Raw genomic sequence first — 24,790 nt, 5'->3', positions numbered from 1 at the left:
GGATGTGGCGATACCTAATGTGTTTGATTTTTACTGTGTATTTATGACTTCTAGGAAAAGGGGTGATTTGAATTTTTAGGTTTAAAAATTTTTTTTTCTCTACTATTTTCAGACTCCCTAGGGTACTACAACCCTAGGTTGTCTGATTGATCCTACCATATATTACCATACTACAGAATGCGTGAAAAATCCCCATATACTGCCAATCTTTTATGTGCAAATTGCACATTGTAATAGCCTAAAACATGATCGCTCCCCATGTTTGTGTGATCCAAGGCTGTCATGGCAACGGACTGACATTAGATCCCTCCAGGGATTTGGATTACTTGTGCCAGGCATTCAGCTGTGGAGCAGTGACCATAAGTATTGGGCCTAGTGATGGAACCAGCAGAAGTCCGTGGTATCAGAGTGCATGAGGTTGTTACTGTTGAACTCCAATCCTGCAGCGGTGAGAAGTGGCTCTTAGGGTCTTTGTATAGTGAATCCAGTAAATGGCAAATTGGTTACATGAAAGGTAAAAGCAGAAGTATTTACCCCAAAAAGCTATTAATACATAATCTAACTCCTCCAGCAAAAAACAAGTCCACACCTATGTATGGGAAAAATACTGTCTGGGCTTGTGCTGGGAATGTGTTTTATTGTGGATATTTTGATTGAGAACAATGAGGCGCTTGGTGCAGTCTGGGAGTGGATCAGGACAAGTTCTCCTGCTGTTGCGCCTTCCATTAGCGGATCTGTGAGGTTTTCATACCTAGGGGCAGGTCATCAAATCCTTTGATTTCAGGAAACCCCTTTCAATGATCCAGAGCACCCCCCCCCCCTCCCCCTCCCAGGGCGCTGGTTATTTGGACTCATCACGAAATGGACTGGAGATGACGGATGATCGGAAAGTCTCGCTGCGCTCCTGTGCCGAGGAGAAAGACCTGAAAAACTCTGCTGCAAATGTAACCACATCCTCCGGTTTCCTGAGGAGCAGGAACTGCATGAAGTCCCCCAGAAGAGCCTTCAGCTCCGGATGTCGCCGCAGGTAAGTCTCGTGATCCGACAGCAGCTCCTCCTGCGGGGGGGAGACCAGCAGAGACCCTTGTAATGGGGGAAGCAACAGACAACCATTCCCAGCCTGCTGAGGCTTGTAGTTCACCTATAAGTTCTGCCCCAACCCCACACGTACCTTTCTCTCTAGGAATTGAGAATACAGTTGTGCGAACTCCTCCCAGTTTAGAGGCTTCTTCTCAAATACCGGTTTGGGATCTTCTTCCTCTGTAAATACAATCGACAAACATCAGCTACAACAAAATGGTGAATTATTTGCATATAATGAGAAAACATGGTGTAAGAGTGCAGCTCTGGAGTATAATACAGGATGTAACTCAGGATCAGTACAGGATAAGTAATGTCATGTATGTACACAGTGACTGCACCAGCAGCAGAATAGTGAGTGCAGCTCTGGGGTATAATACAGGATGTAACTCAGGATCAGTACAGGATAAGTAATGTCATGTATGTACACAGTGACTGCACCAGCAGCAGAATAGTGAGTGCAGCTCTGGGGTATAATACAGGATGTAACTCAGGATCAGTACAGGATAAGTAATGTCATGTATGTACACAGTGACTGCACCAGCAGCAGAATAGTGAGTGCAGCTCTGGGGTATAATACAGGATGTAACTCAGGATCAGTACAGGATAAGTAATGTCATGTATGTGCACAGTGACTGCACCAGCAGCAGAATAGTGAGTGCAGCTCTGGGGTATAATACAGGATGTAACTCAGGATCAGTACAGGATAAGTAATGTGATGTATATACACAGTGACTGCACCAGCAGCAGAATAGTGAGTGCAGTTCTGGAGTATAATACAGGATGTAACTCAGGATCAGTACAGGATAAGTAATGTCATGTATGTACACAATGACTGCACCAGCAGCAGAATAGTGAGTGCAGCTCTGGGGTATAATACAGGATGTAACTCAGGATCAGTACAGGATAAGTAATGTCATGTATGTACACAGTGACTGCACCAGCAGCAGAATAGTGAGTGCAGCTCTGGGGTATAATACAGGATGTAACTCGGGGTCTGTATAATAGATTTATCCTTGGAGCTCCATGATACCTGGCTCAGATAGTATTGGCATCTGTGTGATTTTCATGGTAACTGGGGATCCGACCTGGACGAGGCTCGTCAAATGTCTGTAAAATGCAAAAGTATGGGAAAATGTAGTCATATTAATGCTACAATATCCTGGAATTCCTATTTGGACACAGTAATAGAGATACTATAAATAATTACCCATCTGGTAAGAAGTAGCACTGCCAGGTGATGGGGAGATCGTCTGAGTGAATCGCTCGCTCGATTCCGTGAACTTCTACTGTGTCTTTCCCGATGAGCTGGGGCTGGCAGCCAAGATCTCGCTGCAATACACACAACATATACCATCATACACTGCCATGCCCATGCTATGTCACGTGACACACAACTTACATAAGAGCAGATACACAAGTTCAGATCCGCATCCAAAGTCAGAAAATCCAAGTTTTGTGGGATTGTCTTCCTTGCCAAAAGCCGCATGATCAGCAGGTTGGAGGCTTCTGAGACAAACCCGGGCAACGAGGTCAAGTCATAGGACTTTGCGTCTTGGTGGACTTGCTGTGGAGCGAAATTGACATTTTTTTTAATTACTAGATACAGAATATCCTTTAGGTATGCAGTTTCACCGGAAACACCCACTGAGCTCTGAACCTGCAGCTCCACAAGCAGGAACACACACTGAGCTCTGAACCTGCAGTTCCACAAGCAGGAACACCCATTGAGCTCTGAATATGTTGCTCCACAAGCATGAACACCCACTAAGCTCTGAATATGTTGCTCCATAAGCAGAAACACCCACTGAGCTCTGAACCTGCATCTCCACAAGCAGGAACACCAACTGAGCTCTGAACCTGTTGCTCCACAATCACAAACACCCACTGAGCTCTGAACATGTTGCTACATAAGCAGAAACACCCACTGAGCTCTGAACCTGCAGCTCCACAAGCAGGAACACCCACTGAGCTCTGAACATGTTGCTACATAAGCAGAAACACCCACTGAGCTCTGAACCTGCAGCTCCACAAGCAGGAACACCCACTGAGCTCTGAACCTGCAGCTCCACAAGCAGGAACACCCACTGAGCTCTGAACCTGCAGCTCCACAAGCAGGAACACCCACTGAGCTCTGAACCTGCAGCTCCACAAGCAGGAACACCCACTGAGCTCTGAACCTGCAGCTCCACAAGCAGGAACACCCACTGAGCTCTGAACCTGCAGCTCCACAAGCAGGAACACCCACTGAGCTCTGAACCTGCAGCTCCACAAGCAGGAACACCCACTGAGCTCTGAACCTGCAGCTCCACAAGCAGGAACACCCACTGAGCTCTGAACCTGTTGCTCCACAATCACAAACACCCACTGAGCTCTGAACATGTTGCTACATAAGCAGAAACACCCACTGAGCTCTGAACCTGCAGCTACATAACTTAGCGGTCATTTGTAATTTAAATGGCATCCGACAACCAGGATGAAGGACTGTATGCAATTCAGCCTGAGGGACTCTAGGCTCCATAGGTGTTAGTGGAGCCTGGAGCCCCTTAGGCCCATTTGCATATAGTCTTTCATCCTGGTGGTAGATGTCCTTTCAGGTAATTGTCGGCTCCACGGTAAAGTAAACTATACTGCAGTACTACAAGGCCAATAAATATAAAGTATTTGCCCCTCACGTTGTGGCAGTCACTCTTCTCCACTCACCTGTCCCTCAGTTATGACTCTGCTGATCGCCATCTGGTCTCCTTGCCTCCTCATGTGAGTTTTCTTATCCAGTGAGTGTCCTTTAAGCTAAAAAAAATAAAATAAATCTATAAATGAGTGAAAAAGCCAAACGACCCGATGTAACAAACACTGAGATTGTGTCATATTGTTGTAAGAGGCCGTGTGCACTAGGGGGGTCCGCACTCCGTATGAGAAGACTTCATAATATAACAGTAATGCAGACAAGAGGATGCTTATGTATCTCCATGGCAGCGCGCCCTGCATTCTTACAGCTGTGCTCCTCTATACATCACTTCCCTGTCTGCCTCCAATAGCAGTGTTTACATTTTAGATTATTTACAATGTTGCCTCATTTTTTCACTAGAGGCCGGAGAACAATGAAATTATGTGCATAGAAGGAGCCTCCCGGTCCATACTAAAGGCTTCCGTTTTGAAAGTATATATCAGTGGTGGCGAATTTATGGCACTGGTATATATGATACATATGTCGTGCAGGGTCCAGACCTATTATTTAGTCTCTCAATGACCAATGAGTGCTACAGGACAGATGAAATATTCAGTGCATTAACAGAGCAACAAGACTGGAACAGAGTTTATTTTACAGTATTGTTACGTAATAATGGAGGTGTAGGAGCTGCGTTACCTTCACAAACTCGTGGTGGTGCTGCTCCAGGGTTTCCAGCTGTAGAGAGATATAAGCTGCAGAAAGAGTTAGAAATCTATGGGGAGGGATAATGTGTGCGCATCTACACAATATAACATCCAGGTTATTAATAACTAAATTACCAGTAAGCAAAAAATGGAAGGCAGCACTCCGTGACAAATGGGTGTTTATTTCACCAGTGGGGATTACAACGTTTCAACTTGAAATTGGCTACATTGAGAAACGTTGTAATCCCCACTGGTGAAATAAACACCCATTTGTCACGGAGTGCTGCTTTCCATTTGTTGCTTACTGGATTTCTGGGATCCCTGAGTCGGATCGCTATAAGCCTGCACCCTACCCTTGGATTTAATCCGGATTCACAGTGCCGCTTCATTTCTCTACTTTTTCTAACTAAATTACCAAATATATCTACATTAGTCCAATTTCTCTTGAGATGGGTGCAGAGTGCACATTAATGAGTTAAAATAAGAACTTTGTTTCATTGCAGCCAATTGGTAAAATCAATAAAGAGTGACAAATGTAAAGGGGTGCGAGTGCTTTCCGTCCGCCTGTATATGGCACTGACCAGTGATGGCGCTGCCGCAGGGGACATCATCCACTGTGCTCTGGCTGCTGATGTGAACGAGGAGACATTGCTGGTCCTCAGGTCCGTCCTGCTCATAGTACGTGGACTGGACGCTGGCGGTGAACGAGCCGAGCTCAGCAAAGGAATCCGAGAGGGACTGTAAGGACTCGGAGAACTGGCAGAGACGCAGCTCGTCCAGACCTGGAGGACACAACAGTCAGATATAGGTGAACAATATATGAGGGGCAGGGATGTTAGGAGTTGTAGTACTGACGGTCACACTCGCCTACGCTGGACATGAACTCCAGGGCTTCTGGACTTGCACTCGGCTGCTCGGGAGGTTCACAAATCTCCACTTTGGTTGTGCCGCCTGACGCCATCGTATAAGATGCCTGTAAATATATGACGGCGCAGGTTACACGGGAACATAATGGGACCCCAGCCTGACGCATGACGATGTGCACAAATATTCCATGTACTAGAGGAGGTAAGTACTATAGGTGGCTCTGTAGTAACCGCTGCATAGAACAATATGGCCCACATTTAGTAAAACGTCTGCGCCAGTTTTCTGTCCAAATTTGCACTGAAAAGAGCGTGGAAACTCCCTGCACATAAGTGACTGCACATGTATTCATGAAGTATTTGCGCCAGTATTAGGTCGCCGCTGCGCTGTGTCCACAAAATTCGGCACCTAAAGAGTCATTTGGGTGCCAATTCAGACCATGCACCACATTATACACAGCAGCTCAAGACAATTGTGTTGCGCCATCTCTTAAAGGTGCACCCAAAAAATTTGGTGCACACTTCCCGAGCAGTGAATGTTGTGCCGGATCGCGCTCCAGTATTAAATAATCCACCGCATCTGGCACATTAGTCAAACTGTTTGCACTACTTCTGATAAATGTGGACCTACAGGTTTCCAAACCACTTTGCCTCCATTTTTCCAGAATATCATTAGGGGGGTCACTCATTTTGGCACAAAAATAATCTGACTAGAGGCATGTATTGGCTCCACTGCACAGAATCCTGTAAGTCAGGGTCTTACATGCAGGTAGGTAGCAGTAACTAGTAGACAAACGTTCTGGGGCAATATGAACAGATATATACAAGTATATAAACAAAAATAAGGAGGGTCAAAGGAAAAAAGAAAATTAGTGGGAGATAAAGACGCCACCGATTCCTTCTCCCGTAGTTGCCTCCTTCTGGTGAGTCATTTTTATGGTGGGATGTGTTACTGACCCCCTATGGCGGGGGGCTCTGGTATTCTTATAGGGGCATGCTGCCTCATTCGATTATGTTCACAGGGAATTTAACAATAAAGGGGAAAAAATACTACTTACACAACTATTACATTGTATAATAAGTACAGGCGGTCCCCTACTTAACAACACCCGACTTACAGACGACCCCTAGTTACAGCCGGACCTCTGGATATTAGTAATTTCCTGTACTTTAGCCTTAGGCTACAAAAATCAGCTGTAACAGTTATCACAGGCGTCTGAAATGAAGCTTTATTTCTAATCCTGGTTATTATGACAATCCAACATTTTTAAAATTCAATTGTCACAAAGACCAGAATGATTCTGGCTGGGGTTACAATTAAAGTATACAGTTCCGACTTAGATACAAATTCAACTTAAGAACAAACCTACAGAACCTATCCTGTATGTAACCCGGGGACTGTCTGTACATATTAAAAAAAAATTGAATATAAGAACTACATGTCCCAGCCTCGCCTTTCAGTTTCCTGGTGTTTTACCATTACAACATATTGTCCTGACGAAGGAGCCATTTTCCCGGAGACATTTCCATAGGCCCCCATTAATATGCTGGTCTTCAGGAAAATGGCCGCCGCTGCCCTGCTCCGACATAACCAGCAGACGCTTGTGCGTTATACGGTAGCTAGTCCCTATGGCAGAGTCACATATATTCCCTTATGTTGTGCAGAATACAGAATACATTGGGGTGTGCGGCCTGAGTGTAACCCCCCTGTACAATCCGCTCCGGTACCTGCGGCTCTGTCTCTTCTCCCGTGCACAGGCTGCGTCTTGTCCCTGGTAACAAAGCCGTGTCTATAGCAACAAGCGTCTGGCCGTCTACTGCCTCCTAGAGGTCACACAGAAAACTGCAAAGGAAAAATCATCAAACTTCAAATAAAAAAAATATACAACCCGCAGTCTCGTTTTATTACTTTTGAAAAAGAAAAAAAAATTAACAGAGATTTGTATTTTTCATATAAAGTGACGGCTGGGATTTTTACAGGCCTGTAAAAATCCCAATGTATTTTCGTCTGTACGCTGCCCGCGCTGTTTCGGTGTAGGCAGCGTCCAGCCACATTCCGTATAATGTGCTACACGTGGGGACAAGATGAATGGACGTATTGTCCGCCGTATTATCCCGTAGACAAATCTAGAGCTTGCTCTGCCCTTCCAGGAGGCGGCTGCAGCCCAGGCGATCGTATGGCCACGCCAGAGACCTAATACTGCACCAGTTTTAGCACAGCGTCCAGGGGCGGCAGAGGTTGCGGTCGCACCTGGGCCCAAGAGGCTTAGGGGCCCATTAGGTTTCACTTTCCCACATGAAAAGACTAGTATTAAAATCCATACATTATAGTCAGGGCCTGGCACAGACTTTGCACTGGGGGCCCTCAGCTTCAGGTTACCCCACTGACAGCGTCTGATGCTGGATGATAAATGGGGACAAGATAACAGCACAGAAGAGTAATACCAGCACTTACTGTAAATCTGGGGATTACTGATAACGTCATTGGTCGAAGGAGATTTAGTTTATTCTTTCTGGCCGTCATGTCAGCTTCTTCCAGCCACAGCTTGTCTCTGTAGATTTAAAACATTTTACATCTTGATCTCCTCCACCTTATCACAAATACTATTCTCCTGCTCCTGTACCTACCGGTATAGATATAGTATGTCCCCACTACAGTGCCAGGGCTCCCATAGCTATGCTGACACCCCTGTATATGCAGTATAGTCCCAGCACCTACACAGTAGCCAAAAGCACACAACTGCATGTGACTTTATTGTACTGTGAATAATAAGAATTACTTGATTTCTATAGCGCACACAGAATACGCAGCGCAGCACAGAGATTGTCACATCAGTCCCTGTCCCCATGGGGCTCACAATCTTATCGCTGACCAGTATGTTTTGGAGTGTGGGAGGAAACCTACGCAAACACGGAGAGAACATACAAACTCTTTGCATTTGTTGACCCAGGTCCCTAGCGTCGCAAGGCTGTAATTCTAACCACTGAGACCAAAGAGAGATTTCTATTCGGTTTAGGGATATAAAAAAATAAAAATTAAAAATAAATGGAAAAAGCAGAATTTCCTGCCCACAGGGGGCGCTTGGAGCTGTCTGCATCAGTTCAGTGCATAGAGCGCCCTCTAGTGGTGGCTGCAGGAAACCAGTATATTTTACCCAGAATACAGCATTTTGATTGCTATGAAAGTGATTTAAACATCACAGAATTCAACTTGTAAAAGCCACAGTAAAAAGAGGAACATGGGAAGTAGAATACAGACCTAGAAAGGACACACAAAAACACCAGAACTGCGACTTGCAGATTTTAATTGGGGCAAGGAATAACATGCAACCGAGAAGGTTTCCTTCCTCTTCACCATCGCACAGTAACAGTGTGACCATCATCCCTCGCCCACACTGGGTGAGAGGGTGCAGAGACTGGGGAGTCCCCTTATAGTCACATGTTACTAGATATACACATGACTGCAATGCTGACCATACTTTAGGTCTTACACCAGATGTGATGATTCTGGTAAAGAATCAGCTACTGGGGGAGTGGAGGATGTGTCCCTCCTGCGGCTTCCAATCTGTGGTTTGTGGACATGTGTATCAAGAGCAGGAACAGACGTAGGAGGATTTCATGGGTGAAGGTCCAGCCCTGTAAAGTTTGGTGGGCCCCAGGAGACCACCCAGACAGCTCTTGTTATAATCCACTACTGTCCTCACTGGCTCCAGGATAGAGGGAAAAAATATCCTGTTAATGTTACACCTTCTCTAGTGTGACTGATTTCTGTAGGATCCCTGGAAGGGCCATTTCTTGAAGTATCTTATAGTTTAGGCAGATTAGAGGATATGTGGTTCCCCCCCATTCAGAATTCCATTGGGGGTCCCAGTAATTATTCCCCCTGTGATGAGAAGTTACTAGCTGGGGGGCATTCACATTTACAGGATTGTCCAAGGGGCAATTCAGCCCAAAGGATCCTGTCCTGCTTATGGCCATATATTTATCAGAGTGACAGCCCACAGCGACAAAGATTCCAACAAATACAATAAGTTGGACTCAGTTTATTAATTGAATTAGAAACAAAGTATTCCAGGTTCACCACAGGGTTTACACTCTGTCGTGTCAGCTGGGAACATCCTTCTCACATTGGTCAGGGGTGAACCCCAGATCCTCCAGCCAGGGCCCCCCGGCACAATCCTCTCGCTGGGGGTCAGGGGCACAATCCTCGGAGAAGCCTCAGTCCTGCGCCAGACACAGGGATCCTCAGGCTGCAGGGAAACAGAATAGAACAGATCCAGTAAAGTCAAAGTCACTAAGATTAGATCACAATATCTGGAATACGCCATTTCTACTGTCCATAAGTAGAGATGGGAATATTGCCCAATCCGGCTGTGCGCCTGGCAATACGCCCTGGACGTGAGACCCAACCCAAACTGAAACTATAGATCTGCTCATCCACATCCATAAATAAACATGACAACTTCTTGCTCCAAAAGGGCTCCATATTAATTTAATGTATGCAGCTCATATTCAGACCTATACGTCTCCATGGTTACAGACTACAAACCATCCACCAGGTCCATTAAAGTCCAAACACCAGGAAAGGTAAAAGATTAAGAAAATACCCACAATTTTCATAATGGAAAGATTCTGCCACATTAGATGTTAATGGAGGACTAGGAACGTTACCTACAGCCGCTTCCACCCACCCGGAGTCTCCCCATGAAGGCAACTTCTCAGGGAGACGCTGCAATTCAGCCTTTTTGGTCATCATCCCCCCCTGTGCCGCCTCAGGGGTCCCCATTATACATTGATAGTATAAAGGTCTCACCTATAAGAGCTCAGCAGTCACATCTTCCCCATCCAGATGACAGCCATAATCCATGGACTGATCGTATCTAGAGAGAAACATGGCAGCCGTCATAGGAGGCAGTGGACACATTGGAGTGAAGACACCAGAATCTGATAGGTCACTGGACCAGGATATCCCACTACAGTCACTGCAGATCACTCACCTCCATCATGGGCTTCATATACTGGTCAGCAGATCTGCAAGACGCCATGATGCCGGATACTCCAGCACCTGAAGACTTACCCGAATGTACATGACCCCCACGGGAACAAACAAACCCATAAAAATTATAAAGGGAATGAAAACCAGAAGTGCCAGACCCAACACACAAGGAAATCCCCAGAACACCGACCCTTATTTTATGTGTATTCAGAAGATTCTGGTAAATACTACAAATAACTGACACCCAAATCTACAGAGGTCAGCCAAGTGATCGCTCCAGGAAGATTTGTCATGGCGCCTCCTCCAGGAAGACGCTGCAATTCGGCCTTTTTGGTCATCATCCCTCATGTAGCTACCGGGAAGTCCCCTTTAGGGCTATTACACTGGTGATCCCATTACAAGTTCTCAGTATCAGTATTCTGATGTGCTTTATGAAGAGGCCGTGTGTAGGGACAAATTCCACCAGCACCTCACTGCCCACTATGGAGAGCGCCATATATTGTACAGTGGCCGTGCTCGGCAATGCAACTCAGCTCTGCTCACTGGAATAGGACTGAACTAATTGCCATGGCATCACTATCCTGGGATGTGGCACCAGTTATACACAAGACCAATTATACATATAAAAATAAGTTTATTCCATACAAATAAAACACAGTTGCACCATTCTAGACACTACAATCCCACATTCTTATAACCAGTCGTCACTTTGCTGCCCGAGCCGGGTGCAGGGTCCGCAGCGCTGAGCAGATCTCGGGGCCGGTGATGGCTCTTCTGGGTGTGTAATGGGAGAGTCGTGCAGCTTCTGCTGCGATCAGTGGGAATCCATCACCACGAGCGGCTTCTCTGGTCAAGATGTCCAGGGCCCAAAGATGCCGACTGGTGGCCTGCGCCTAGGACAGAGGGGCCCGGGGTTATTATGGGAATGGACTCAGAAGCCGGCAGCCAAATCACATGCAGATTACACCAAATTTCATTATAACCCAAGTTCTGCACAAAAAGAACACCCCCAGGAGCTGTGAGCACAACCCCGGACCTGCCCTTATGCTGCATCCTACACGCACTTCATGGCCGTCACCATCTGCAAAGCGGCAACGATCAGGGAAGAACAAGAAAGTCTTCAGTCTTCAGTCACACGTTGCATTTTCCAAAGCAACTAAACCAAAATGCAACAGGAAATGCATCCGGCTGAAGTGTGAGCACCAGGAGATCTGCATAAAGTTATTCCGCACATTTCAGTGGAAACGCAAAACCAAAGCCCCTCCCATTGCGTTTTCCCCAATACAATCAAAATACACAAGATGTGGACTGGTCCTCACAGGCCATGGAATATGCAAATAAGTTTTGCGCATTGGATTTCATGCACTTTTGATACATCAACTTTGCTGAAACTGGTTAAAAAAGTAACAATTTTGGCAAATTCTGCTCTTCCTGACCCAAATAAAAAAAAAAAAAAAAAAAAAACCATATATGGTTTTCCAATTCCTAGGTTAGGGTGTGTGCATGTACCCGGGTAGAATTATACCTGGAAGCCCCCACCCCCCCGCACATATGACGGCGCAGTGTTACCCGGCTCAGGACGGTCACCAGGTGCCGCTTATAGTTCTCCTTGGGTTTCGCCATCGCCCTCTGTAGTGACCCGGACCTGGCGCTGCTGCTGCTCCTCTTCGCGCTCAGCGTTGGCTTCATTCTGGTAACTAGAGGAACCCGAACCGTAACAGCGGCTTCTGAGGAGATTCAATTGTCTGAAGGGGAACAAAACCAACACAGTGGTTCTAGCGGCCGGTACCAGAACCAATAACATAATGTACCAGCCCAATACCATGCACACAACTGCATCTACCAACACCTAGAGGACCCCCAAACCAGCACCTCCCGGACCCCTCAGCTCTGATACTCACAGCTTCCTATCACACCTGCAGCACAGCACCCACAGGGAGAGCTTTATAGCCACAGATTAGTGGGGACGGCCCAATCCTCCAGCACCTCACGAGCCTCAGCTGCCTCAGGTCCTAACCAAGTGATAGGTGCAGGCTGCGGCCGGTTTCCCATGTGCCGTTTTTGTCACTTTTTTAAACCCATAAAAAAAGGGTTCATAAAATGACTCTAGTGCACAGGGGGTGGGCCTACACACGTGCTTTTAGGCCGCAGTCACACGTACCGCTAGGCATCCGTTCATAACGCGACGCTAGCGCACAGGGGGAGGTCCTCGGCCCGTACGCACATGCGTTTCCAGGGAAACGCACGTGATTGATAAGTTAATCGCATGCGTTTCTCTGGAAATGCATGTGCGTTCGGGCCGAGGACCTCCCCCTGTGCGCTAGCGTCGCATTATGATGGATGCCTAGCGGTACGTGTGACCGCGGCCTCAGAGGGAAATGGATGGGATCGGTAACTAGGCCCCGGTGTCTTGTATTATATAAAACATCAGGTCCTGGTTATCGATCGCGTGTGCTTCCCTGGAAACGTATATGCGATGGTGCAGAGACCCGCCCCCTGTGCACTAGCGTCGCGTTATGAACACAACACTAGCGGAACGTGTGAGCGCGGCCGTCGGCTACTCTGTAATGACATGTGGAGGTAACGTTGCGTTTTCAGTACATGGAGAGGAAGCAGAGGGGTCATTTATCTTATCCCCGTGTGTTTTGGTTTGTATTTGTCTTTTTCCTTCTGCTTTTTGGTCATTTATCAGTCTCACTTTTTCTTTGTGTTAAATGCGGTTTTTATTTCCGGATCTCTTTTTGAGAAATTTGTTACAAATATCACAAGTCACTTCTTTCCATTGTCTGAGTTTTCCTCATGGCGCTGTTACATGATACGTCGCGGTTTTTTATGCGTTTGGCGTATTCCGAAGGCTTCAGCCTTGATCACACGCTGAGGTTACGTTGCGTTTAGCAGATGCAGTGGGAGTTTCCACAATGTACCCGCAGCGTGAGGTCAAGGCTGAAGCCCGTGGAATATGGCAAAGACACAAAAACGTGACAACACATCGTGTGAACGCGCCCTCAAACACATCCGAAACTTGCATTTTGTGTCCGTTTAAAAATGCGTCAGAAAAGCCACAAGGGAATCTGCTCTATGGAGTTCACATCATGCGTTGCGTCGCAGTTTTTGACAGTCTTGGTTCGTGATCAGGTGCAAATCTCAGCAGGTGATCGAGGCTGAAACCTTTAAAATGTGTCAAAATCGCAACAAAACGCATGGTGTGAACGCAGCCTCCAGCTTTAAAAACGGCATCTGAAAAACAGAACAAGTGAACGCGCCCCTAAATGCTATGATCATTATTTCTATTTAGTTTCTATTTTATTATTGGTCACTTTGTGGATGTGGTGACACGGTGCATCCTGAACCGCCTGCAGTTTTACATGTTTACTCTGCTTTTGGCTGGTTTGAATCAGTTTTTCTTAATTTCTGTAAGGTCGCGGTCACACGTACCGCTAGGCGTCCGTCATAATGCGACGCTAGCGCACAGGGGGAGGTCCTCGGCCCGAACGTGCATGCGTTTCCCTGGAAACGCATGTGCGTTGGGGCCGAGGACCTCCCCCTGTGCGCTAGCGTCGCATTATGAACGGATGTCTAGCGGTACGTGTGACCGCGGCCTAAGTGTAGACCCCCGGTGATATGTTCTGCTAGTGTTATGTTCAACACAACCCTATGGGCGCGTTCACACGTTGCGTTTTGGTCGCATTTGAAACGCATATACAACAGCTGATGAGAGGTGATTTGCCCAATTACATTACCGTTTACGTTTGTAAACGCAATGTTAACAAAACCGCATGTGTTAACATCACGTTTTGTAAACATACATGTTAACAGTTATGTAATTAGGCAAATCACCCCTCCTCAGCTGTTTGTATATGCGTAGTAAACGCAATGAAAACGCAGGTCAAAACGCAACGTGTGAACGCGCCCTATGGTGAGGATGACGGGGGGGGGGGGGTTTCTGGCCTGATTGCATATGCATTTCCTGGGTGTTTTAGCTGGTTCCTCTTTTGGAGCTAAGTTGGAAAGTCAATTTTTTTTTTGGCGCCGGCCACTAATAAAATGGGTTGGAAAGGAGAAAAGGTCCATAGCGAGTGTCCGCCGTTGTGTTTAGTAGTTGCAAATGTTACAGAAATGAAATATATATTTGCCTAAACACAATGTTAATGTCAGGTGTGAACGCAGCTTTGTGGTCAGTTCCTCTAGACTGCGGTGGAGCTGTTCTTCCTCAGGACACCAGGTCCCTCCTCATGTCCTCAGACAAGTCCTGATAGCGGCTGAAGTGATGTACGAGGACTCCGGCTGCTGATAAAGATCTGAACATCGACATCTCCTGCAATTCACACATCACAGGAACTACCTACCTGCTGCAGAAGCTTATGATAAACCTAAACTCCACCTGTGCCCCCCCCCCTTAAATCTGTGCTCAGCAAATCCACCCCTGACCTGACACTGATCAGCCCCTCATCGCATGTCAGTGAGACGCATGCAGCAGCCGCAGCCCCATGCACTGGCGATAAGCCTGACGCACCCTCAACATCAAGGATCACATGTTATACCCCAGAATCAGTTTGGGGTCCAGTTGTCCCACATCCAACTATAACAGAAATCCACTTCATTAAAAAGACTTTTATTATCAGAATAAATTAAGTTAAAAACAAAAAATCTAAATCTATAAATGACAGGTATCAGTCGGAGGCTGCAGGTCCCGGGAGGGGGTGTGGGCCGGTGGATGCGATGCTCTTCACTGCAGACTCCACCTCCCGTCGGGTGATGGTTCTCCTCTTGTTATACAGGGACAAGCGGGCGGCCTCCGCAGCAATACACACGATCCGCTCAGGTTCCCGGGGCAGGCAGACGTCCGAATCCTGGGGACCCTGCAAGAAGAACATGGTCAGACATCAGAGGGGGAGGGGGGAGAGTCATAGATCATAGACAGCAGCATCACACAGGACCAACTGCAGGAGCCATGTTTAGGAACCAGGTTTTTTTTTTGGAGCATTTTTAAGCAGTTTTTTTTTTAACAAAAAAACACTTCTGTTTTTGACAGTTTTTTTCCAATTATCTTGAGGATAATTGGAAAAAAGGACAAAAACTGTCAAAAAACGGATGCGTTTAATGTGGACTGGTCCTCACAGGCCATGTATGACACTGAGGATTCTGGGAAAGTAATATGCAAATAAGTTTTGCTCATTGGGAGGAAATTTCATGCACCTTTGAAACATCAACTTTGCTGAAACTGGTTAAAAGTAGCAATTTTGGCAAATTCTATTTTATATGGTTTTCCAATTCCTAGGTTAGGGTGTGTGCATGTACCCGGGTAGAATTATACCTGGAAGCCCCCACCCCCCCGCACATATGACGGCGCAGTGTTACCCGGCTCAGGACGGTCACCAGGTGCCGCTTATAGTTCTCCTTGGGTTTCGCCATCGCCCTCTGGAGTGACCCGGACCTGGCGCTGCTGCTGCTGCTCCTCTTCGCGCTCAGCGTTGGCTTCATTCTGGTAACTAGAGGAACCCGAACCGTAACAGCGGCTTCTGAGGAGATTCAATTGTCTGAAGGGGAACAAAACCAACACAGTGGTTCTGGTGGCCAGTACCAGAACCAATACCATAATATACCAGCCCAATACCACGCACACAACTGCATCTACCGACACCTAGAGGACCCCCAAACCAGCACCTCCCGGACCCCTCAGCTCTGCTACTCACAGCTTCCTATCACACCTGCAGCACAGCACCCACAGGGAGAGCTTTATAGCCACAGATTAGTGGGGACGGCCCAATCCTCCAGCACCTCACGAGCCTCAGCTGCCTCAGGTCCTAACCAAGTGATGGGTGCAGGCTGCACATAATCCAGGAGCGGAATACACACTAGGCCACGTTGTCAGGCAATCCATAAGCCGCAGTCACACGTTCCGTGAGGGCGCGTTCACACGTTGCGTTTTGACCTGCGTTTTCATTGCGTTTGAAACGCATATACAACAGCTGAGGAGAGGTGATTTGCCTAATTTCATCAATGTTAACGTGCGTTAACATTGCGTTTACAAACGTAAACGGTAATGTCATTAGGCAAATTACCTCACATCAACTGTTGTATATGCGTTTCAAATGTGAACGTGCGAACGCGCCCTTAGCGTTGCCTTCATAACGCAATGTTAGTGCTGGGGGGGGGGGGGGTTGGGCCTTGGCACGATCACATCCATTTCCCTGGAAACGTATATGCGATGGTGCAGAGACCCGCCCCCTGTGCACTAGCGTCGCGTTATGAACACAACACTAGCGGAACGTGTGAGCGCGGCCATCGGCTACTCTGTAATGACATGTGGAGGTAACGTTGCGTTTTCAGTACATGAAGCAGAGGGGGTCATTTATCTTATCCCCGTGTGTTTTGGTTTGTATTTGTCCATTTCCCTTCCGCTTTTTTGGTCATTTATCAGTCTCACTTTTTCCTTGTGTTAAATGCGGTTTTTATTTCCGGATCTCTTTTTGAGAAATTTGTTACAAATGTCACAAGTCGCTACTTTCCATTTTCTAAGTTTTCCTTAAGTATTGTTTAATCTGGAGTTTTTTGCGCCAAAGAAATGATAAATGTGATTTGCGACATTTAGCACATCTGGAACAGAAGATAAATGTGTCGACCAGAAAAAAAAAAATGTCCGGCAGACAAATAAAAATGTCCCTAAGGGCGCTGTCACACGTTGCGTTTGCAGACGCAGACGCAGACCAAACCGCGCCCACCGGGCGCTCCGCGGTCCAATCGCATCGGCGTTTCTCTATGTTTCTATTGAAAACGCCGATGCGATTGGACCGCGGACCGCCCGGTGGGCGCGGTTTGGTCTGCGTCTGCGTTTGCAAACGCAACGTGTGACAGCGCCCTAAAAAAGGCACAAAAATTTCAATGCGCCAAAAAATGTCTCAGAAAAAGCAGGAAGAAAATTAAAGATAAATGACCCCCAAAATGGAGCCTTGGGATTGTGTCGCTAAACGCTATTAAAACGCAGTCTTGTAGGTTTTCTTCTTTGTTTTTGTACATTTTTTGGCCCCTGATCTGGGATGGTTTCGCTTTTTCTTCAATAAAACATAAAATATTCTCTACATTGTGGATATTAATGTATTCTATTCATATAATACACATGGGGGCTCGGGCCTTTTGAGGGCAGATTTCCACGTTTTTTTTAAAAGCACCCAACTTTTCATTGGAAGCGGCGACGCTTTTTGGCTAAACCCTTCCCACTTGTGTTTTGGATGCGTTTAAAAACGTAACAAAAACGCCACGTGGGAATATCCAACAGATTGGAGCAGCTCCTCTCCATCATATGGTCTCGCCCCTTTATGATCCACATCCGATTCCCAAGTGACATTTTTGTTGCGCTTTTAGGGAGCGTCCACACGTTCAGTTTTTGAAGCAGATGCGGATGATAATGGGTGAGACAAATAAATTGAAAGCTGCTGCTCCTCCTCATCTCACTCCAATTCCTGGTTTGGGCATCAAAAACTACATCTGGAAAATTGAACTGTAACCTGAGGGCGCATTCACGTCGTTGCGTCACTTTTATGCATTTTTGACACATTCTAAAGACTTCAGCCGGGATCACACGCCGAGGTTACATTGCGTTTCCATTGTATTCTCCAAAACACAATGTAACCTCAGCACGTGATCAAGGCGGAAGCCTTTGGAATGTTAAAAAAAAAAAAATCCAAAAACGCCACAACACATCGTGTGAACGCGCCCTCAAACACTAAACTTTGTATCCGTTTGTATCCGTTTAAAATAAACGCGGCAGAAACACAAGAGAATCTGCCCTATTCCTGATCACATGCTGGGGTTACATTTGTTTTAGCAAATGCAATGAAAAATTGTTTCTATTTTATTATTGGTGACATTGGGACCTTATGGTTGATGCCACTTGTTGCATTTTTTGGACTCCTTTTAAAACGGTCCAAAAATGCGACGTGTGGCATCACCCTCTGGATAAGGTGACACTGTGCATCCTGCGGTTTTACATGTTTACTATGCTTTGGGTTGGTTTGAATCAGTTTCTTAATTTCTGGAAGTGTTGGCCCCCGGTGACATGTTCTGCTAGTGTCGCATTCATAACACCACCCTATGGCAAGGGGGGGGGGGGGGGGGGGGGGAATGGGCTCAGCCCAATTGCATATCCGTTTCTTGGGCTTTGCAGCTGGTTCCATTTTTGGAGTGAAGGTGATGTGAAGAAGACACATGGTTTGTTTTTTTTATAGTATTGAAGACTGGTTTCCTGTAACTGGTTGTGGTCCATTAGTTTCCTGGTTGGTAACTTCTGTGTGAATGACGTCTTATTCCACTTCTCTCATTAGGCGGCCACCTAATGCTCTATTCTCTTCTGTCTAGTATCACCACCCGGGAGCTGTGCACCAAAACCAGGGAATGTGCTGTTACAATGTAAAGTTATGTAATATACTATGTAATATATGTTCTGTTCTACTTACCTGCAGCATGGTGTCTGCTCTGACCTTAGAAGAGGCGCCAGCAGCAGCTCTGGTGTTTTATAGGGGAAGCTGCAGAGAATTGTGGGTATTTCAATTGTATAAAAGGTGTCAGTGACCAGCAATCTGGGGGATTCTGATTGTGGAGATTTGTGTTTCGCCTTCTGCTGGTCTGTGGAACTACAAGAGCCGCGTGTTTATTGATCCCGTTATGTTATATATGGACTGTTCAAAATAAACTCCTTTGGATTATTTTCATCAAGCAAAGCCTATGCCTCACAGATGGAAAATCAGTCTCCCCCCCCCCCCCCCCCCCCAAATCTGTGCTCAGTGTTAGTGAATCCACCCCTGAGGGCGCGTTCACACGTTGCGTTTTGACCTGCGTTTTCATTGCATTCACACGTTGCGTTTTCATTGCGTTTGAAACGCATATACAACAGCTGAGGAGAGGTTATTTGCCTAATTACATCACTGTTAATGTTTCCGTTTACAAAACACATTGTAAACGCGATGTTAACACATGCGTTAACAAATGTAAACGGTAATGTAATTAGGCAAATCAACTCTCATCAGCTGTTGTATATGCGTTTCAAACGCAATGAAAACGCGACCAAAACGCAACGTGTGAACGCACCCTGACCGGACACTGATCAGCCCCTCATACACGATAGCAGAATGCCTCCAGACTGAGCTCGCAGCATTTCTTATTGTAGGTCAATGCCGTTTGCTTATTGAGATGCATTGTCCCCGGGTGCTGGTTACCGATCGCATGTCAGTGAGACGCATGCAGCAGCCGCAGCCCCATGCACTGGCGATAAGCCTGACGCACCCTCAACATCAAGGATCACATGTTATACCCCAGAATCAGTTTGGGGTCCAGTTGTCCCACATCCAACTATAACAGAAATCCACTTCATTAAAAAGACTTTTATTATCAGAATAAATTAAGTTAAAAACAAAAAATCTAAATCTATAAATGACAGGTATCAGTCGGAGGCTGCAGGTCCCGGGAGGGGGTGGGGGCCGGTGGATGCGATGCTCTTCACTGCAGACTCCACCTCCCGTCGGGTGATGGTTCTCCTCTTGTTATACAGGGACAAGCGGGCGGCCTCCGCAGCAATACACACGATCCGCTCAGGTTCCCGGGGCAGGCAGACGTCCGAATCCTGGGGACCCTGCAAGAAGAACATGGTCAGACATCAGAGGGGGGGGGGGAATGTCAATTAAAAGTGAGGAGGAGGTCACTCCAGCATCAAAATGCGACCCTCGATGGAGAAATCTCTCCCTTATCCCCTTCACACAGGGATCCCCAGTCTATGTCCCATTGAGTGGTTACATCCGAGCAGACGATTGTAAGGCCAATTCATTGTAAACCTTTCTACCGCCCCCCATACAGGAAACAATGGCATCATCTGAGAGCAGGATATTGGTGCGCACCGTACACATCTCCACTCCTAGCACAAGGAGCCTCAGGTCACTTCTTGCCAAGTTCTCTACCAGCCCAAGGGTTTGGAAAGTCTTTGATCCGTGAGAATGGCCCCGGACCCTTGGATTAAGGTCATTACCAGCAATTAACACGTCCCAGGGGATCAGTCAGTGACAGATCACTAATACATGAAAGCCCCAGAGCAATCTCAGAGCTGGGAAACCCCAAACCAAACCTGGGAGTCCTGGAGACTTCATAGGGTCACCAGATTATCATCGAGGGGGGGGGGGTCTGGAGGGACAGGAGTAAGTTTATCATAATGGACCAAATCCAATGCATTGCCAAGAACTTAAGTTCTACAATTTTTTATTTTTTTAGGATTTCCTCTCACCCCGTCACACACAGACCTGTCTTAAGACTCTGTACATGAATCTGGAGTAGTTCTTGGACTTTCCTCGGCCTTTGCCTCCTTTGTTTGCAGCTTCCATCTTGTGCACAGCAGCGGAGGAGAACTTCATCTCGAGTTATTCAAGAAGCCTGATAAGGACAATAAGGAGGAGGATGATGCCAAGGACATACCTGGCACAGGGCGACGTGACGAGTGTTTATCCTGCACTGGGTGCATTGCCCAACTACAAGGCGAAGGATCCAGCACTGGAGGACACAGACCTGAGAAGAGGAACCATCTGCGCAATTCTAAACACAAGGGGCACCAGAGTAGCATGCATTGCCCCCAAGACTGGTGAGGAGCCCAAACCAAAAAGGAGACCAAGTCTTATTGGCAGTGGCATAACTAGAAGCTGAGGGGCCCCAGTGTCCCCAAAGTCTGTGCCGGGCCCCGACTAATGTCTGGTTTATAGTAATAGTCTCCTCATATGGGAAAGTGACATCATAAGGGCCCCCTAAGCCTCTTGGGCCCAGGTGCGACCACAACCTCTGCACCCCCTAGAGTTACGCCCCTGCTCATTGGCACTGGGAGGTGGTCTAGAAGTGGCCAGGTCAAGACAAAAAGTTAATAAGTGATCCAGACCCCAAAACATTCTTGAAGATTTTGTTGCAAAGCTTTGTACAGATTTGCCACAGAATGAATACGGGGTGGGGGGGGGTGTATAGAAGTTGATTATATTTGCAACCAATTTTGTAAGACAAAATTCAAGCTTAAGATAAACCCCAATGTTCTCATGGAACCCCATTTTTTTCACCATAGGGATAAAGTTCATTGCATGCGTCTGGCTGCAGCATAGGGGGCAGCACTGGGTACCCCCACCACAATGTGTAACACTGCACCAGGACATGTGCACAGGATCCCACAGGTCAGGGCTAAAGTGCAAAACATGCAATGCCCCAAAATACATAAAAAACACCAAGCAAATAACACACAGGAGAAGACGCATGCTGCAGACAGAACCCAAGAGATAATAAATGGTCAGACCTGGCAGCAAACCCACTGACCACCACAAACACAACTTACCTAAAGACTAGCTGTCCCAGAGCAGATGCTGAGCAGTGCCCCCTACAGGCTGTTATATAGCATGAGCTCCCCCATCACCTGGGACACATTAGCTCAATCACCTCCATCAGTACAGAAGCCAAGGGCTGCATTCACATGGCAGATTCCGGGCCAAGTTTTATGTCACGTTTTTGTTGCATTTTGAAAAGCTTTGCAAACGCACTGGGGAAAACGCATCCGTTTTGGAGAAAACATACACACGCTTCTATAGATGCGATTTTCCTTGGTGCATTTGAAATGTGTTTTAACCACAGCAAAAACTCCACATGTGAACGTGCTCTCAGGCGATCTGAACCCTAAGGGCGCGTTCACACGTTGCGTTTTGGTTGCGTTTTCATTGCGTTTGGAACGCATATACAACAGCTGATGAGAGGTGATTTGCCTAATTACAATGCCGTTTACGTTTGTAAACGCAATGTTAACGAATGCGTTAACAAAACGCATATGTTAACGCATTGTTAGCGCATGCGTTAACATCACGTTTACGATGCGTTTTGTAAACGGAAATGTTAACAGTAATGTAATTAGGCAAATCACCTCTCATCAGCTGTTGTATATGCGTTTCAGACGCAATGAAAACGCAGGTCAAAACGCTGCGTCACCTTTTTTATGCGTTTTTGACGAATTCCAAAGGCTTTAGCCTTGATCATATGCTGATGTTACATTGCGTTTTAGCAGATGCAGTGCAAACGCAATGTAACCTCAGGTCACACGTACCGCTAGGCATCCGTTCATAACGCGACGCTAGCGCACAGGGGGAGGTCATTGGCCCGAACGCACATGCGTTTCCAGAGAAAGTAGTTATATTCCTGTACATAGGGGGCAGTATTATAGTAGTTATATTCTTGTACATAGGGGGCAGTATTATAGTAGTTATATTCTTGTACATAGGGGGCAGTATTATAGTAGTTATATTCCTGTACATAGGGGGCAGTATTATAGTAGTTATATTCTTGTACATAGGGGGCAGTATTATAGTAGTTATATTCCTGTACATAGGGGACAGTATTATAGTAGTTATATTCCTGTACATAGGGGGCAGTATTATAGTAGTTATATTCCTGTACATAGGGGGCAGTATTATAGTAGTTATATTCCTGTACATAGGGGGGAAGTATTATAGTAGTTATATTCTTGTACATAGGGGGCAGTATTATAGTAGTTATATTCCTGTACATAGGAGGCAGTATTATAGTAGTTATATTCTTGTACATAGGGAGCAGTATTATAGTAGTTATATTCTTGTACATAGGGGGCAGTATTATAGTAGTTATATTCCTGTACATAGGGGGCAGTATTATAGTAGTTATATTCTTGTACATAGGGGGCAGTATTATAGTAGTTATATTCCTGTACATAGGGGACAGTATTATAGTAGTTATATTCCTGTACATAGGGGGCAGTATTATAGTAGTTATATTCCTGTACATAGGGGGCAGTATTATAGTAGTTATATTCCTGTACATAGGGGGCAGTATTATAGTAGTTATATTCCTGTACATAGGGGGGAAGTATTATAGTAGTTATATTCTTGTACATAGGGGGCAGTATTATAGTAGTTATATTCCTGTACATAGGGGACAGTATTATAGTAGTTATATTCCTGTACATAGGGGGCAGTATTATAGTAGTTATATTCTTGTACATAGAGGGCAGTATTATAGTAGTTATATTCCTGTACATAGGGGGCAGTATTATAGTAGTTATATTCCTGTACATAGGGGGCAGTATTATAGTAGTTATATTCTTGTACATAGGGGGCAGTATTATAGTAGTTATATTCTTGTACATAGGGGGCAGTTTTATAGTAGTTATATTACTGTACATAGGGGGCAGTATTATAGTAGTTATATTCCTGTACATAGGGGGCAGTATTAAAGTAGTTATATTCCTGTACATAGGGGCAGTATTATAGTAGTTATATTCCTGTACATAGGGGGCAGTATTATAGTAGTTATATTCTTGTACATAGGGGGCAGTATTATAGTAGTTATATTCTTGTACATAGGGGGCAGTATTATAGTAGTTATATTCCTGTACATAGGAGGCAGTATTATAGTAGATATATTCCTGTACATAGGGAGCAGTATTATAGTAGTTATATTCTTGTACATAGGGGGCAGTATTATAGTAGTTATATTCCTGTACATAGGAGGCAGTATTATAGTAGATATATTCCTGTACATAGGGGGCAGTATTATAGTAGTTATATTCCTGTACATAGGGGGCAGTATTATAGTAGATATATTCCTGTACATAGGGGGCAGTATTATAGTAGTTATATTCCTGTACATAGGGGGCAGTATTATAGTAGTTATATTCCTGTACATAGGGGGCAGTATTATAGTAGTTATATTCCTGTACATAGGGGGCAGTATTATAGTAGTTATATTCCTGTACATAGGGGGCAGTATTATAGTAGTTATATTCCTGTACATAGGGGCAGTATTATAGTAGTTATATTCCTGTAAATAGGGGCAGTATTATAGTAGATATATTCCTGTACATAGGGGCAGTATTATAGTAGTTATATTCCTGTACATAGGGGCAGTATTATAGTAGTTATATTCCTGTAAATAGGGGCAGTATTATAGTAGATATATTCCTGTACATAGGGGCAGTATTATAGTAGTTATATTCCTGTACATAGGGGCAGTATTATAGTAGTTATATTCCTGTACATAGGGGGCAGTATTATAGTAGTTATATTCCTGTACATAGGGGGCAGTATTATAGTAGTTATATTCCTGTACATAGGGGCAGTATTATAGTAGTTATATTCCTGTAAATAGGGGCAGTATTATAGTAGATATATTCCTGTACATAGGGGCAGTATTATAGTAGTTATATTCCTGTACATAGGGGCAGTATTATAGTAGTTATATTCTTGTACATAGGGGCAGTATTATAGTAGATATATTCCTGTACATAGGAGGCAGTATTATAGTAGTTATATTCTTGTACATAGGGGCAGTATTATAGTAGTTATATTCCTGTACATAGGGGCAGTATTATAGTAGTTATATTCCTGTACATAGGGGGCAGTATTATAGTAGTTATATTCCTGTACATAGGGGGCAGTATTATAGT

General features: G+C 45.6%; 2 protein-coding genes, 1 long non-coding RNA gene and 1 other non-coding gene across 6 annotated transcripts in view; all 4 read right to left on the bottom strand.

The window, feature by feature from the left end:
* Positions 1-617: 617 nt before the first annotated feature.
* Positions 618-7,149, bottom strand: CATIP (ciliogenesis associated TTC17 interacting protein). 3 transcript variants are annotated; one of them, XM_072122408.1, is made up of 11 exons: positions 6,742-7,022; positions 6,462-6,483; positions 5,323-5,428; positions 5,037-5,237; positions 4,448-4,503; positions 3,784-3,870; positions 2,483-2,647; positions 2,291-2,412; positions 2,114-2,190; positions 1,172-1,260; positions 618-1,057 (listed from the first exon to the last, which is right to left on the bottom strand). In XM_072122408.1, the coding sequence occupies exons 3-11, from the start codon at positions 5,414-5,416 to the stop codon at positions 842-844; spliced, it is 1,107 nt and encodes a 368-aa protein (XP_071978509.1). In that variant the 5' UTR covers positions 5,417-5,428; positions 6,462-6,483; positions 6,742-7,022; the 3' UTR covers positions 618-841. The 3 variants fall into 3 exon arrangements, with proteins under 3 accessions (XP_071978509.1, XP_071978507.1, XP_071978508.1); XM_072122406.1 differs by lacking the exons at positions 6,462-6,483; positions 6,742-7,022 and adding an exon at positions 7,047-7,149; XM_072122407.1 differs by lacking the exon at positions 6,742-7,022 and having other exon boundaries at positions 6,377-6,468.
* A 3,417-nt stretch (positions 7,150-10,566) lies between these two features.
* Positions 10,567-10,664, bottom strand: LOC140076349 (small nucleolar RNA SNORD89). The gene has a single exon (XR_011849571.1). It is a non-coding gene; the product is annotated as a small nucleolar RNA SNORD89 (small nucleolar RNA).
* Positions 10,665-15,033: 4,369 nt separating this feature from the next.
* Positions 15,034-24,790, bottom strand: part of LOC140075952 (uncharacterized) — a 364,396-nt gene continuing 354,639 nt past the window's right edge. The window contains exons 4-5 of the mRNA XM_072122401.1: positions 15,673-15,851; positions 15,034-15,173 (exon numbers count right to left, since the gene is read on the bottom strand). Coding sequence (XP_071978502.1) covers positions 15,701-15,851 — 151 coding nt within the window. The 3' untranslated portion in view covers positions 15,034-15,173; positions 15,673-15,700. The remainder of the gene's footprint in view (positions 15,174-15,672; positions 15,852-24,790) is intronic.
* On the bottom strand, positions 19,677-21,764 carry LOC140074974 (uncharacterized). Its single transcript, XR_011849320.1, has 3 exons — positions 21,662-21,764; positions 20,598-20,727; positions 19,677-19,939 (listed from the first exon to the last, which is right to left on the bottom strand). It is a non-coding gene; the product is annotated as an uncharacterized lncRNA (long non-coding RNA).

This window comes from Engystomops pustulosus, chromosome 8 (genome assembly GCF_040894005.1).
Source record: "Engystomops pustulosus chromosome 8, aEngPut4.maternal, whole genome shotgun sequence".
In the NCBI taxonomy this organism is placed as follows: domain Eukaryota; kingdom Metazoa; phylum Chordata; class Amphibia; order Anura; family Leptodactylidae; genus Engystomops; species Engystomops pustulosus.
This window is presented reverse-complemented; position numbering and strand designations above follow the sequence as displayed.

Bases quoted from the DNA above. Each gene is read 5' to 3' on its own strand.
- CATIP (XM_072122406.1), bottom strand. From the start codon at position 5,416: ATGGCGTCAGGCGGCACAACCAAAGTGGAGATTTGTGAACCTCCCGAG. The intron at 5,238-5,322 runs GCGAGTGTGACC...TGTGTCCTCCAG, and splicing joins GGAGTTCATGTCCAGCGTAG to GTCTGGACGAGCTGCGTCTC. The intron at 2,413-2,482 runs GTAAGTTGTGTG...TGTGTATTGCAG, and splicing joins ACTTGTGTATCTGCTCTTAT to CGAGATCTTGGCTGCCAGCC.